Source organism: Oreochromis aureus, linkage group 22, assembly GCF_013358895.1.
Source record: "Oreochromis aureus strain Israel breed Guangdong linkage group 22, ZZ_aureus, whole genome shotgun sequence".
NCBI classification, from domain to species: domain Eukaryota; kingdom Metazoa; phylum Chordata; class Actinopteri; order Cichliformes; family Cichlidae; genus Oreochromis; species Oreochromis aureus.
Genome location: NC_052962.1, coordinates 19273310 through 19288695, shown reverse-complemented (window position 1 = coordinate 19288695; position 15386 = coordinate 19273310). Strand labels below are relative to the sequence as shown.

The window sequence follows — 15386 nt, the reverse complement described above, 5'->3', positions numbered from 1 at the left end:
TTATGATTGCAAAGAGAAACTACCAGTTGTAGTGAGTCATGTGATGTTTACAGGTCTTGACCATTTTAAATTAAAATACACTATAGAGCCTTCAGCACCACTTACGAAAAGACCAAATTGAGTATATATATAATTTAGATCCTTTGGGGATTAGAGAAAATCCGAAGTAAATTAATACTTGTGCACCCAATTATTGTTTTTTTAAAGTTATTAAAGATGTCTGATATACAATCATGTGACCCTGGAAAAAGAACAGTTCAAAGAATTCATCAAAAGCTCAAAATCACATTAAGATTTAAGTCACTAATGAGTGGGTGCAAACTTCTGACCACAACTGCATATCTCAAGAGGTTCTGTTTGTACCAATAACTGACTTTAACTCTGCCAAAGTGTCATATGTGGGCTGCAGGATGAAACTGCAGACCAGCAGATGACTAAGAATGTTAAAGGTGTAAACATGCAGCGATGTAATGATTGCTATCTGCCACAAAACAGGCTGACGTTCGACCTATGACTGAATTTAGAGAAATGTGCCCTGATCACTGAAGACAGAAAACTTCTGTGGACGTGTTTCAGCAGATGAATTTTGTTCAGAGTCATTAGTACGACCTTATGTGGTTCCTCTCCCGAGCTTTCCAGCAATACTAAATATGTAATATGCAACCACGCTTACGTATCATAATGGAAAGTTGATCCTGCTTATGAGAAACCATCTTGTGACTGGAGTCCAGAGTCCTTAATAAAAGACTTGTTTTCACTAAGCTCTAGTGGATCATCAGCAGTGGAGCATGGTGTTAGCTATCTGTGTTATACTGCCCTCTACTGGGCGGAACTTGAACGTGTTCTTAGCTGAAGTTTAAAATAGTTTGCAAATCTCTTCAAAATGTAACAAAACCTCCAATAATAAACGCAGTCCACTGACAAAGGCGACTAAACATGTTTTTCCTTATCTATCTTTTTTTCTTAGAATTGCTAGCAAAAAAAATTTAAAAATACAAAAGGAGCTCTTGAAAAGGGTAAAATAATTGATCAATTGTGGAAAATAATAAATAAATAAACTGTTGTTAACTCCCATCTTGTAATTCCGAGGTTTACTGTTATACTTTCACTGATATTGCTATAAATGAAATCATGTTTTTAACCGAGTCTCACATTATTGTGCTGCCCTTTTTTATGTTTTGATGACACTGTGCATGATTCAGTGCCGTAGATTATTCATAAAATCCACTTCTAAAATAGGGCACGTATATTCAAACGTCAGCAAGGCTGGGATCAAACTGTGGCGCAAACACTTTGTTTATGTTGTTGATGTTGCGCGAGCTCTGCGTCATATTTTCGCACAGACCGAAGGGAAAATGAAACTGACTTTAAGTTTCGATTCCACGCCAAAGCTGATATTGGAGCATATATACAGAAGCTGCCTGCAGATCAACATTCACGAATCAAACGCTGCTTATTTCACGTCGACGTTTCACCTCAGCGGACCGAGTTAATCCACAACTGAGCAGCATGGGCAGATCCACAGGTAAGACATCATTTATTTCATTAAGTATTTTATTAATATGAGGTGGAAAAAAATCATCTTTTAATTTCTTGCAGTGTTTGTTTTGATCACCATGGCTGCTGCGTCAGCATTTAAGTAGCAGTGTTAAAGAGTCAGACTTCTTAATTTAAAACAGAGGAGGGGAAAAAAGCTCTTTGATGAGCTTGATGATTTTTTTTAATTTATTTTTAAGTGTCTGTATTTTTCTATCCAAATTACAGTCATGTTGTGTAGTTTAGTTTGTTTTTGTGTTCTTAGTTTTTCTTTTTCTTTTTTTACTCCTTTGTGCAGAATGGATTCCTGCTTTATGGTTGGACGTCTTTAATGAGCTGCTGTATGAGGACAATCAGCTTGATTATGATGACCAGTGGACTCTCAACTTCAGCTACAGCCAGACAGACACAGTCACCAAGGAGGAGAGGAAGAGAGGCTGGAAGGTTTATGCCCACTGTGCCCGTGGAAAGTATGTTCCCTGAATACTGTCAAAATTTCTTGTGTTAATTTCCTTCAAATAGAGCCTATGTGAGGTAAAAGTCACTGACAATATTAATACATATGCTGCAAAGGAGACATAGATACAAACATTTCCTTGCTATGGTTACGCAGTCTCCACCCATTCCTGTCCACATGAGCAAACAGCTGATCTGATGACATGCCTGTGTGACAGCTGTCTCACAAAGCTGTCTACTCAAATGGAGAGAAACTTGTTCTGCCACCTGGTTAAATAAGTTACCTGCGCGAGTTTTTTCTTCTAACCTAAAATCAGAAAGAAAGTCGAAGCCACGAGGTGCCAGACTGCCCACTAAAGCCTTGTGTGTCTCTAAGTCTGTTTTCCACTCAAAGGAAGCGCAACAGTCATTTAATTAATGAAGAACAAGGGGAAAAAGAAGCAGTTCATTTTCTAGAAACTGAACTGAGGATTGCACAAAAAGTCTTATTATTTCTTATTCCTCATGTTTTATCTCTTCGTGGCAGTCACACCTCAATAAGCAAATGATAAGCATGAGAAAGAAGGGAAAGAAGGACTGATTTGGCCTGTGGTGATTTGTCATCATCCTTCCATCCAACCTCACCCCTACTGGCCCCATCCACCCTCCCCTATAAAGTCATCTGGCTGTAAAGTCATACGGTTTAGAAGAGCAATATGATAAAGCAGCTGCGATATGGGAAAAGTGAACGCCTGCACTGAGATAGCAAGGTTAGCGATAACTACTAGGCTGGAAATAACTCTCTGTATCTAATCACCTCTCCACAGATTTCAGTGTGCGTCCTGCAGAAAGACCTGGCCCTCTGCACGAGTGGTGGTGTTGTTCCGGTACCGGCTTCAGAGGGGCCGCGGGACGGTGATCATGCGGCCCTTTGGTCAGGCCTGTCGTCGGTGCCAAGATGGTTTTGAGCTGGGTGGATTTTCCGAGAATGAGGTGGAACATGCTCTGCTGAGGGTGTTTGCCAAAATCAGGAAGAACTGCTACGGCGAGGAGGATGATGATGATGATGACGATGTGTCATCCACAGAGTCCACCGTAGTGCGGACCAGACCCCACGAGGAGGGCCTGTGTGAGGCATGCTGTATGGGCATTTGCTGTGTGGATGATGAAGATGATGACTAATGTGTGTGTGTGTGTGCTGTCAGGATGACAGCTAGAAGTGTGTGCATGCGTGTGTGTGTGTGTGTGTGTGTGTGTGTGTGCGCGCGCATGTGTGTGTCTATCAAAGTGTGAGTGCCATGACAGCCTTCTTTTCCAGTTTGCACATTAAATTTTCTTCAGCAATTTGAAGTTTAAAGGCTTTTTATTGTTATGAAGGTTCTTGGTCGGGTAAAAAAACAACAACAAAAAAACAGGACCAATCACCAGATATGATAAATTTTCTATATTTTTTATTGTATTGTATTCATACTAATTAAGTAATAAAATTTTGTGAAATTGTGATCAAGTTGGGTTTCTCCGATCTATTTTTTATTTTTCTTGGATTCATCTTTTACTGTAATAGACATGAGAATAAATGGGATTTATGGGATGGGATTTTATAGAAGCTGAAATGAATTTAGATCATCCTTCAAAAGAACCACTTAAAAAAGTTCCTGCAGATGTCTGACGAGAGGAAAAACTTGGTTCAGGAAGAATTTATTTGCACGTAACACAAATTTAGAGTAACCTGAGACAAATATGGAAAAATCCAGCACTGTCATTATGTTGAGTTGAGCTACAAAACTAACTCAACCTTATGGGTTAACTTTTTGTAATTCACGTTAACTCACATTATAAATCATAACAGGTGTAATTTTCTGAAATTATTATTATAATTTCTGCTAGCCTTGATTTTTTTATGGGAACATGATAATAAACTTAAACTACACATAAAATATAAAACACCACAGGAAGCTCGAGTCCACAGGAATGTTGAACCCTGAACTGCTAAACTGACATAGGTGTGCACGAATACTGGTTTGGTGACTTCAGGCTTTCTATTCTGAGCACCTCGCATTGTTTTCATTGATTCTAATTTTCCATTGTTGTTACCGTGTAAAGTCAAAAAGGGAGAGTGGCAAAAAATATTTAACAGCGAAAGTTTAGAGCATATTTTCACTTTCAAAGAAAAATTTAAAAGCATTTCAATTATTTTCATTCATTATTTTTTGCACAAATATTGTGTAACTACAGAACACAGAGGCACAAGTATAAAATCCATCCAAAGCATCATTAATACAGACATAATACTAAATATATATTATTTCCCCTTAATTTACTAGAAATTAATAGACAACAGTAAAAATCACCTGTGAAGCTCTAAAACTGGGTAAAAACGATTAAAAAGATTTGATAAGCTTTCTTCTTCATCCAAACATTCAGGAATGAGCCAAAGATTATAGTTATCAAAGAGCTTATCAGGACAGACATGCAGCAGTTTTGCTGAAGGTGACTGTGCTCCGGGGTGTTTTTACAAAATACACAGGAGAAAAATCTCCATGGGTGTGAAATGCTTTCAGATAAGAATGCCACAGCACAGAGGAAAGTCACAGGAGAATCAAGAACACATGAGAAAACTCAACTTCATATTTAAGCAGTTGTTTATGTCAGGTAATAAGTAACACTTCAGGACACTCAGGGAGCTCTCCTGACTACTGCAGGAGCTCCTTTATTTCCCATATCTGCATCTTTTGACCTGGCACAGGTTTTACACTGGATGCACTTCCTGATATGAGCAGCAGTGATAGTACACTATCATTTGATTCAGTTTATCCTATCTGTCCAGAAGTTGATTCTGTTCATCTGGACGTAACGTTTTCAGTGGGAGAAACTCACTCATCCAAGTGACTTCTTCAGTCTCAGCTGACTGCAGGTTTCCCCAACCTTTTAAACAGTACATTTGCACAATGACTGAAACCAGCCCACTGAAGGAACAATGGGCTGGGAGGTCAGTTCCTTCATCATAATTATGCAAATTCTCATGACCATTGATTAACAACCACTGATCAACCTGCAATCAGCTGAGACTTCCGCCGGGTCGCAGGGGCAGCAGCCCAAGCAGAGAAGCCCAGAATAGGAACATGAGATATCCTGAGTTTCAGTATCTGTTAGTTTATTGAAATAAATGAATAAGTAAATAAATGAGTAATATTAATAATAAAAACTTGCCTGGTGAGGTATTTATTGAGACTATGGTTGTCTACAGGACTAAGAGTCGCTGCTTGTTTTTATTGTTGTACCTGTACAGATGTTCTTGCCTCTGACATATGTCCTCCGTATGGGGCGCCGTTTGTAAACTGAAACATGCCGAAATTAACGGCAACATACCTCCGTGCATGAAAGATAAAAACTAAAACTGAAACATTTTCAAACAATAAAAACTAAACTGGAAAGAGCAAAAACACTCTGGAAATGAACTGAAACTACACTGAATCGAGAGGAAAAAGTCAAAGTAAATGATGCAACAGCGGAGACTGCATGGAAAATGAAAGCGATGTTAAGTTTCGTTTTCCAAACGCACACCTGAGAAGGTGGAACACGCCCTCCTCGGGCAGTTTTACAAAAACTGCTACCACCAGGAGGATGATGATGCAGATAGTGGGAGGTCATCATCAGAGCCTGAAGCGAGGACCAAACCCCACGAAAAGAACCTGGGCCAGGCATGCCGTATGGGCATTTCCTGTGTGGATGATGAGAATGATGACTAATGTATCTGTGCGTGTGTGTGTGTGTGTGTGTGTGTGTGTGTGTGTGTGTGTGTGTGTGTGTGTGTGTGTGTGTGTGTGTGTGTGTGTGTGTGTGTGTGTGAGTGAGTGAGTGAGTGAGTGTGTTGGGATGTTCTTTTGGGATTTTTTAATGCATTTTGCACACAAACCTTTCCTTCATATTTTAAAGTTAACAGTCTTTATATGATACACATTTATTGTACTGTATGTGATTTTATTACTTTTGTGGTTTTCATTGTATTTTGTGGCTACTAATAAAGTCTTAAGTCTGATCAAGTCTTCTTTTATGGCTTTTATTACTTTCTGGATTTGTTTTGTGAGACAGAAATTACTGCACTTTTACATGAATAATCTCAGTTTCTCAGTTTATCGCACTCATCTACACTTTAGATGAAGTTCAAATGTGGTTAACGTTGAAACTACACGTGATTTATAAGTGATTAGTACACATGATTAGACATGAAAACCAAAAGAGGTTGTGTAGTTCTTGACTGTTCTTGACTAAAGCAGAAAGGTGACCGACTGACTTTTGCCCGTTATGTTAGGTAGTCATCATACACTGATACCCTTTTAGCCAATTCAGTTTTCACCCACAGCCACCAAAAATCTACAAAATAATTCAATATGCCTTGTAGCCAGTTTAATAAGAGCACACTGTGTTGTAACCGGTTTGTTTAGGTCGGACATGGCTGCATGGAAAATGAAAGCGATGTTAAGTTTCGTTTTCCAAACGCACAGCTGCTCTCAGGATATAAACAGAGACGCTCCAGCAGCAGAGCCACATTCACCACTCGAACAACATCAGCGACTCATCGCATCAGCTGGAAGCGCTTCAGTTAACAGACAATCGATCAACATGGACACAGGTAACATGGTTTAGTTTAGAATTTGCACCTGTGCTGATTGCTTGGATCTTTGTTGTACTGTAAAACAGACCGCTTTGCTTTGTGACAGCATCAGCTTAATTTATGTCCTTCTCTTGTCCAGAATGGACCGCTTCTTTATGGTTGGACACATTTAACGAACTGCTGAATGAGGACAATGAGCTGGACTATGGAGACCGGTGGACTCTCAACTTTAACTACAATCAGACAGACAGAGTCACCGAGGAGGAAAGGAGGAGAGGCTGGAAGGTCTCCACATATTGCGCCCGTGGAAAGTATGTGCCGCACGTCCTGCATTTATAAACTTTAACATATTGTAGCGGGTCAGGGTTGTTTTGGGGTTTTGTTATTATAGTTCTGTTTTCTGTTGTCATGGGGATGAGTGACGCGCTCTCTCGGCGACTGTGTTTCCGGGGAGAGAGCGCCTTTTTTTGTTGTTATGTTGTTGTTGCCGCGCTGAGGAGGGAGGTAGCGGCAGTGTTCTGGGCCGGTTGTAAATAAACGGGTGCTCCCAAAGAAACCTCTGTCTCCTCCGTGTCTGAGCTCGCCACAATATGCAGGTCATATGAATACATGAGTGTTTTTTCGCTTTATGTGGTGCTCACAGTATTATTTTATCCAGAGTCGTAGCTATTCAAGCGGAAAGAGCAAGTTATAGATGCAAGTACGTAAAAATATATTTGTACCTAACACCGTCTAATCGTTTCTCCACAGTTTTGAGTGTGCATCCTGCACAAGAACCTGGGCTTCAGCGCGGGTGGTGTTGGTGTTCCGGTACCGGCTGCTGAGGGGCCAGGGGACGGTGATCATGCGTCCTTTTGGTCAGGCCTGTCTTCGCTGCAGAGGCAACAATTTCAATCTCCCGGGTTTCGCGGAAAAAGAGGTGGAACAAGCCCTCCTCAGGCAGTTTTACAAAATTCGGAAAAATTGCTACGACGAGGAGGATGATGATGAAGATAGTGGGAGATCATCATCAGAGCCTGAAGCGAAGACCAAACCCCACGAGAAGAACCTGTGCCAGGCATGCCGCATGGGCATTTGCTGTGTGGATGATGAAGATGATGATTAATGTGTGTGTGTGTGTGTGTGTGTGTGTGTGTGTGTACCTGTTTAGACATCTTTGTGAGAACAGGAAATTGGCGTGCACTTACTTGTGTGACCAACAGGGGGACAAAATGCTTGTCCCCACGAGTTTGAAGGCATTTTTGAGGCTCATAATATTAAGCATTATATCAATGAGATGTCCACACAAAGATGTGAAAACGTGTGTGCGTGTGTGTGTGTGTGTGTGTGTGTGTGTGTGTGTGTGTGTGTGTGTGTGTGTGTGTGTGTGTGTGTTGGGATGTTCTTTTGGGATTTTTTAATGCATTTTGCACACAAACGTTCCTTCATATTTTAAAGTTAACAGTCTTTATATGATACACGTTTATTGTACTGTATGGGATTCTATTACTTTTGTGGTTTTCATTGTATTTTGTGGCTACTAATAAAGTCTTAAGTCTGATCAAGTCTTCTTTTATGGCTTTTATTACTTTCTGGATTTGTTTTGTGAGGCAGAAATTACTGCACTTTTACATGAATAATCTCAGTTTATCGCACTCATCTACACTTTAGATGAAGTTCAAATGTGGTTAACGTTGAAACTACACATGATTTATAAGTGATTAGTACACATGATTAGACATGAAAAGCACACACCCACCAAAATTAATCTTTAAAATAATGAAATGTGCCTTGTAGCCAGTTTAATAACAGCATGCTCTGTTGTAACCCGTTTGTTTAGGTCGGCCATGACTGCATGGAAAATAAAAACTATGTTAAGTTTCGTTTTTCAAACGCACAGCTGATCTCAGGATGTAAATAGAGACGCTTCGTGCAGCAGAGCAACATTCGCGACTTGATAAGCATCAGCGACTTATCGCATCAGCCGGAAGCGCTTCAGTTTACAGACCAAAACATCGAGAAACATGACCACATCGACAGGTAACACAGTTTAGTTTGGCGGAATATACACTTGTGCTTTTCTTTTTAAATTTATTTTCAATGTATTTTTTATTTTGCGGCAGTGAAACAATTCTTTTGATTAGGTGTGCATCACTTGCACATCACAGCACACCATTTCTTCTGCTTTTACACAATATTGAATAACACTGATCTCTATATGATTCACTAAGATCATCAGCCTAACTTATTTCCCTCTCCTGTCCAGAATGGACTCCTTCTTTGTGGTATGACACCTTTAATGAACTGCTGGATGATGACAGTGAGCTGGACTATGGAGACCGGTGGACTCTTAAGGTTAACTACAACAAGACGGATGAAATCACTTATGAGGAGAGGAAGAAAGGCTGGAAGGTCTCCACTCACCAAGCAAACGGAAAGTATGTTAACTTATAAACAATATAAACTTTAACATATTGTAACGGACTGGGTTACAAGTTAGTTGACTTTTGTGTTATCAGTGTTTGTGTTCATAATTATCAGTTACCTATGGCATAGTTGGACAACACCCGCAACAGGGTGATTTACTGAGTGTCCTTGAACGTGCAGTAGTCTAGAGGCCGGTTGGCCTGTCAATCAGTTCAGTTACCAATGACAGAGAGTCTGGAGGAGAGCATGTGTGTGGTTGGCTGAGAGTGTCCGGGGGGCGGGGGCTGAGAGAAGCTGGTGTGTGTGTGGTGGCGGAAGAGAAAAAGTGAGAGAGATTGTTGTTGTTGCTGTGAGCGCGCTTTCCCCCTGTTTTTTTGGCGTTGGCTACGGCCCACAGTAGCCCGTGTTACGAATCTGAATAAAACGCCAGTAACCAGAACGCCGATCGTCTGTGTCTTCTGTCGGAGGGACGCTACAATATGTAAAGTAATAGTTACCGAAAACATGAAACAACAGCAAGACAGAATAAAAATATGAAAAATATATAAAAAAATATATAAATTCATAGCAACAGCATAACAGCAAAACCAGAAGAAAAAAAATGAGGCAACATTTTTCAGACTGTGGATGTAGTTGTAGTTTTCCATCTCCACCCTTTCTCTGATCACATGAGCGTGCAGGTTCTCTGACAAATGACCGTGTGACTTGGAGGAGGCCACACACAGAATCAAAACAATGTCATTTTGTGATTAAAAAAAGATCAAACTGGTTCTGCTGCTAAATGTAATTTCTTTATGGTGACTCAGAGAACCGCACAATACTGTTTGATCCACAGACTCATGGGGAGGCTCTGTTACTACATGTGGAAAAAGCAAGCTATAAATGTAAGTACATAAAAATAAATGTGTACCTCACAGCATGTAATCATTTCTCCGCAGATTTCAGTGTGTATCCTGCAAAAAGACCTGGGGTTCAGCGCAGGTGAGGTTGGTGTTCCGGTACCGGCTGCTGGGGGGCCAAGGGACAGTGATTATGCGTCCTTTTGGTCAGGCCTGTCTTCGCTGCAGAGGTGACAAATTCAATCTCCCTGGTTTTGACAAGAAAGAGGTGGAACAAGCCCTCCTCAGGCAGTTTTACAAAATTCGGAAAAACTGCTACCACGAGGAGGATGGGGAGAAGGCTGAAGACAATGGAAGACCATCATCAGAGTCTGAAGAGAAGACCAAACCGCACAAGAACCACCTGTGCCAGGCATGCCGTGTGGGCCATTGCTGTCTGGATGACAAGGATGATAACTAGAGTGTGTGTGTGTGTGCTTAAAGTGCTCAGAGAAACTTGTTTACTGGTTCCTGGGACGCTCTTTTGGGATATTTTATCTGTTTTGCACATGAAGTTAACAGTTTTAAGGGTACGATCCACATTTATGGTGCAGTATATGATCATATCACTTTTCTGTGCTTTTATTGTATTTTGTGGCTATTAATAAAGTCTGATCAAGTCTTGTTTATGGTGTTTGTTATTTTCTGGATTTGTTTTGTGTGGCAGACGTGCTAGAAATTGCTGTACTTTGCATTCATATACAGATCAGATCTTTTTTCCACCCCATTTATTTGATAGTCATACCAGATACAAGTAAAAACATGAAACCAGAAATGCTGGTATTATACTAAAACGTACATGCCATAGAAGTAGCAATGGTCAGTTTTAGCTGTCAGGGAAGCTTATGAATGCCCCCAAATTCTCACAGCATAGCAAACGGAGGTACAGCCAGAGTCATACTAAACTGCACGCTATGGAGTCAGTCTTGCAAATTCTCCCAGATAAAGTAACTGCATGCAAAGTACATCTAAAACGTGTGCAACAGTGTACCTATAGGGTGACTGCATCAGATAGTATTTGACCTAGTTTTCTTTTTCTGCTTTTCATGAATGTAACCAATGAAACTTATGCTGCAAAATCTGCAAAGATTCTATTATTTAAGGCTCATTAAAACTGTGCACTTGAAGAAAAACACATTTTTAATTTTTCTTAGCTATACCTTTGTATATTCATATTTTCCCTCTTTAAGAAAATGAAAGAGTATTCCCAAGGTGGCTAAATTAATTCTATGCACAGTATACATGGTGTTGGTTTGAGGCCTGTCACACCTGAATGCCTTATAAGAATAAAGGGAAGCTGCGGTTTATCTTGATCATCTTGTGTGACATTTGTTTATTTCCTGTTGCTTTTAAAAAGACTGTTAAAACGTTTCGTTACTAAACATCTTTGGGTTTCAGCAGGGACGCATGCAGTTCAGCGCATAATCGGGTTCTTTTACGACTATTGTAAAAAGAAAAAAATGTAAATAAAATAAAAAACACGAGCTGTTCCTTCTCATGGCTGGTAGCTGTGAGATCATTAAAATGTGTTCAGAATTTGGAAAACCGCTGATGATTCATCTCATAGATCACGATCACACTGCTCTCCCTAACATAAGCCTTTATAAGTTTGGTATCTGCAATACTGGCCGTGTATTTAGTTGGTATGAGTTCAGTACCAAGATGTGCACTATCGCACACTAGCAGCACAAGTCGCTAGACGGAACGTGAATTCTAAGTTTCGTTTTCCACACATCACGCATAAATAAACAGAGGCTGCCTGCAGAGCAGCATTCACAAGTCAAACTCTGTCTCATGTCAACGTTTCATTTCGTCTCCCAGAAGGTCTCCAAATATCAGACCTTATGTATCAGACCATCGAGATATACAGGTAACACACAAGCCTACTATTTATTTCTTTTAAACGCGTACATGGGTGATTGATTTGTAATTAATGCATTGCATATTTGTTTTGATCAAGTACTTAAGGCGTTTAAAAGCGTTTCCTGTGTTCTTGTAATGACAAATAAAAGAGTGATATGCCTGTATAGCATAAGCCTAACGTCCTTCCCTCTCCTCTTTGTCCAGCTTGGGCTCCTTCCTTGTGGGCACACACCTTTGAGAAGCTCGTCTATGGGGATAATGCGCTGGACTATGGAGACCCATGGTCGCTCACCTTCAGCTACAAACAGACAGACAAATTATCCAAGAAGGAAAATAAGAGAGGCTGGAAGGTCTTCTTCCACTGCGCTTATGGAAAGTATGTTTCATTAAATAAAGTCATATTTACCTTACACTGTATATAATAATAATAGTAGAATCTATGCTGGAAAGAAAAGGCATCAATCATTTTCAGGTAGTGGGTATAAATAGAAAGACTGTCCTGTGCTTTCTTCGTCTCCACCTTATTCATGTTCACAGGAGCAGGTGGGTCACCTGTCGAGGTTATTGTGTGACAGGGAGCAGCAATGGACGGTATTAAAACAATGCTATTCTGTGGGGGAAACAGGTTCTGCAATTTAGTTACAGCGGTAATTGAACAGTTATCTTGCTTTATTATGACTCTGACAATTCGCATGGTATGATTGATCATTGAATCATTACTAAAGCTTTCCGCTGACATGGCAATCTGAAACTGAAAAACATCAGTTCAAAGCATTGATGGGACACAGGCAGAGTTACTAACCTGAAAAATCACCATTGACCAGAGTCTATAATCATAATTTCTCCCACAGTTTTCAGTGTGCATCCTGCAGGAGGATCTGGCCTTCGGTGCGTGTGGTGCTTTTGTTCCGTTATCGGCTGAGAGGCGGTAAGGGGGCGGTGACCATGCGGCCTTTTGGACAAGCCTGCCGGCGATGCCAAGATGATCATTTTCATCTCCCCGGTTTTTACAAGGAAGAGGTGAAAGAGGCTCTGCTCAGATTGTTTTCTGAAATTCGGAAGAACTGCTATGGAGAGGAGGGTGAGAGTGAAGAAGGTGACTCAGGCGCTACAAGACGGAGGTCCAAACCCCACGAAAAAACCCTGTGTGAGGCCTGTTGTTTTGGCTTGTGCTGTCAGGATGATCAGAATGATAAGTAGTGTGTGTGTGTGTGTGTGTGTGTGTGTGTGTGTGTGTGTGTGTGTGTGTGTGTGTGTGTGTGTGTGTGTGTGTGTGTGTGTGTGTGTGTGTGTGTGTGCAACAGCGAGGTGTAAAGTGAGTGGCAGTCTGGTTGTTTGCTGTTTCCTTGAGATCTTTCTTTTCTAGTTTACACACAAAAGCTTCCTTAATGAACTGGATTATTTCATCATTATCTAAGTTATTGATAATAATAAGGAGTATGAAAACCTTCATGAGCAATAATAAGATTTCATCACTGTTGTGTGTTTATTTTGGGCTTTGTGCAACCTGAAGGTGTGTCCTGATTATTTTCTGGGTTTGTTTGGTGTGATGTATTGAGATATAATCCAAAAATTGCAGTTACTGTACTTTTACTTGAATTGGTTTATCAGGAGGGAGGAGGCTGGGGCAGACCCAAGACACGCTGGAGAGATTATATCTCTCGGCTGGCCTGGGAACGCCTTGGTGTTCCCCCGGATAAGCTGGAGGAGGTGGCTGGGGAGATCTGGGCTTCTTTGCTTGGGCTGCTGCCACAACCCAGCCCTGGATAAGCAAAAGAAGATGGATGGATGGATGGATGGATGGATGGATGGATGGATGGATGGATGGATGGATGGATGGATGGATGAATGGAAGGATGGATGGATGGATGGATGAATGGAAGGATGGATGGATGGATGGATGGATGGATGGATGGATGGATGGATGATTTATCGGTATTACGTCATCATTCCACTCATCTGATGCTTTTTTTTTCTCACCACATTTATTTGTTACGTTTAGCAGACAAAGGTTTCACATGAAAAATGTGAAACATGTGATGCTGATATATTAAAACAGGAGTTTTAACGATGCTGTGATACTGTTTCACTACTCATGGGTCAGAATGACTCAGACGCTTACAAGCAAATTTCTGATTGGCCCCAAATTCTCACAACATAACAAACTAATTACAGATGTGTGCAAACTATATGTGTGCATGTGTACCTACATTGCATGCTCAAAAACACAGAGTGGTTACATCAAATAGTACTTTGATCTAGTTTTTTTCCTGTTAGCTGCACTTTGAGTTAAAATCTATGCATATAATTCTATATTGTATTACACTGAAGTTATGATGTCTATGGAGAGATTTTATTAAATAAGCAAGTAAATAAGTTTCGCCTTGTTCATTTCCCAAATTGCAATTGTGGTTATCACATCCCACCAAAATCTGTAGGGGGAATGTTTGGTATTCATTTTGTAACTAAATAGATAAATGTGCACATGCTATAAAGGCTGAAGATTTGACTGTCTGATCATATATCTCAATATCAAAACTGAAGTTGAAATTTCATTTTATGCTCTTATATTAAACTCTTCATACACTTGTGCATTTCCTGTTCCTTTTTGAGGTGTCACCAGGGATACATGCACTTCTCTTTTTCAGCCACATGGTTTTCTCACATGTGATGACTTGTAAAGTTGAGCCAATCAAAATGTGGTGCATTGTCTCAGGGTGCAGGGTAAGGGGATAAAGAGATAAAAATGCTTTCCAGGCTGACATATGATCATTTATGTTTATATATATCACACTGGTAATTTGTCAAATTCACATGAGGAATTAACCCCAAAGTGTTTGTGGCAAATAACATAACAGTTCAGTTGTTTTTACTAGTACAGCGCACTGGTGGGTGATTTTGTGGAGTGGTCTGGAAGTAATCATCTGCTTCTGAAAGAGGATGGCTATATTCCCCGTTTCTGTCCTGGGACAAGATGTTGACTTGATGGAGCAGTACAACTACCTAGGCATCCACATCTACAGGTTGAACTGGAAGGCCAAATGCAGAGGCTGTATCCAAAAATCATGTGCAGCAAAATGATGGCGCTTGTCTATCACTCAGTTGCTGAGAATGCAGTGTAGTTTGTTGGTCTGCTGGGGGAGCACTGTTGGAGCTGGTGACACCAAAATACTGAGTGACTAAAAGACATTTGGAGTTGTGGTGTAGGTCAATAAACAAAATCAGACAGATAAAAGGCATTTACATGCAACCAATAACATACACAAATAATAATGATGATGATGATGATGATGATCATTTCAGCTGCTTCCTTTAGGGGTCACTGTAGCATCATCTGCCTTCATACCATTCCTTCGCACGTCCTCTTTCACTACACCCATGAATGTTCTTTTAGGCTCAGCATTTCCAGCTCTGGCACCTCCAGCTAGGTCTCCTGTTTTCGTTACTGCTATAACAAAAAGAATTTTCCCAAATATGGGACAAATAAAGTATTTCTCATTCCTTCAATTAACGTCATCATAAATTTTGTTATTGTTTCTCTTTTTTCTTTTTAGATTTTCTTCTCAATTTTTTAAAATGTAATTACATTTTTAAATTATTATTATTAATTTTAATTTTCTTAACTGATATTGACTTTAACCAACCAACCAGCA

At 40.3% G+C, this 15386-nt stretch overlaps 4 protein-coding genes and 1 long non-coding RNA gene across 5 annotated transcripts; 4 read left to right on the top strand and 1 right to left on the bottom strand.

Annotated features, from left to right (window-relative positions):
- Nucleotides 1-1371: 1371 nt before the first annotated feature.
- On the top strand, nt 1372-3478 carry LOC116312103 (receptor-transporting protein 3-like). Its single transcript, XM_031729464.2, has 3 exons — nt 1372-1525; nt 1835-2006; nt 2799-3478. Exons 1-3 carry the CDS (start codon nt 1510-1512, stop codon nt 3151-3153), a joined length of 543 nt encoding a protein of 180 aa, XP_031585324.1. The 5' UTR covers nt 1372-1509; the 3' UTR covers nt 3154-3478.
- A 3002-nt stretch (nt 3479-6480) lies between these two features.
- Nucleotides 6481-8131, top strand: LOC116311967 (receptor-transporting protein 4-like). The gene is made up of 3 exons (XM_031729209.2): nt 6481-6604; nt 6726-6897; nt 7337-8131. Exons 1-3 carry the CDS (start codon nt 6595-6597, stop codon nt 7689-7691), a joined length of 537 nt encoding a protein of 178 aa, XP_031585069.2. The 5' UTR covers nt 6481-6594; the 3' UTR covers nt 7692-8131.
- A 315-nt stretch (nt 8132-8446) lies between these two features.
- LOC116312102 (receptor-transporting protein 4-like) lies at nt 8447-10499 on the top strand. Its single transcript, XM_031729463.2, has 3 exons — nt 8447-8605; nt 8832-9003; nt 9931-10499. Exons 1-3 carry the CDS (start codon nt 8590-8592, stop codon nt 10289-10291), a joined length of 549 nt encoding a protein of 182 aa, XP_031585323.1. The 5' UTR covers nt 8447-8589; the 3' UTR covers nt 10292-10499.
- A 1105-nt stretch (nt 10500-11604) lies between these two features.
- On the top strand, nt 11605-14322 carry LOC116311966 (receptor-transporting protein 3-like). Its single transcript, XM_031729208.2, has 3 exons — nt 11605-11740; nt 11938-12109; nt 12585-14322. Exons 1-3 carry the CDS (start codon nt 11665-11667, stop codon nt 12931-12933), a joined length of 597 nt encoding a protein of 198 aa, XP_031585068.2. The 5' UTR covers nt 11605-11664; the 3' UTR covers nt 12934-14322.
- On the bottom strand, nt 12938-15175 carry LOC120435947. Its single transcript, XR_005610034.1, has 2 exons — nt 14996-15175; nt 12938-14887 (listed from the first exon to the last, which is right to left on the bottom strand). It is a non-coding gene; the product is annotated as an uncharacterized LOC120435947 (long non-coding RNA).
- Between the last annotated feature and the right edge of the window lie 211 nt (nt 15176-15386).

Excerpts from the sequence above, each read along its gene's own strand:
- LOC116312103 (XM_031729464.2), top strand. Across the intron at positions 2,007-2,798 it reads GCCCACTGTGCCCGTGGAAA|ATTTCAGTGTGCGTCCTGCA; the intron begins GTATGTTCCCTG and ends ACCTCTCCACAG.
- LOC116311967 (XM_031729209.2), top strand. Across the intron at positions 6,898-7,336 it reads ACATATTGCGCCCGTGGAAA|TTTTGAGTGTGCATCCTGCA; the intron begins GTATGTGCCGCA and ends GTTTCTCCACAG.
- LOC116312102 (XM_031729463.2), top strand. Across the intron at positions 9,004-9,930 it reads ACTCACCAAGCAAACGGAAA|ATTTCAGTGTGTATCCTGCA; the intron begins GTATGTTAACTT and ends ATTTCTCCGCAG.
- LOC116311966 (XM_031729208.2), top strand. The coding sequence starts at position 11,665 with ATGTCAACGTTTCATTTCGTCTCCCAGAAGGTCTCCAAATATCAGACC. Across the intron at positions 11,741-11,937 it reads CAGACCATCGAGATATACAG|CTTGGGCTCCTTCCTTGTGG; the intron begins GTAACACACAAG and ends CTCTTTGTCCAG. Across the intron at positions 12,110-12,584 it reads TTCCACTGCGCTTATGGAAA|TTTTCAGTGTGCATCCTGCA; the intron begins GTATGTTTCATT and ends TTTCTCCCACAG.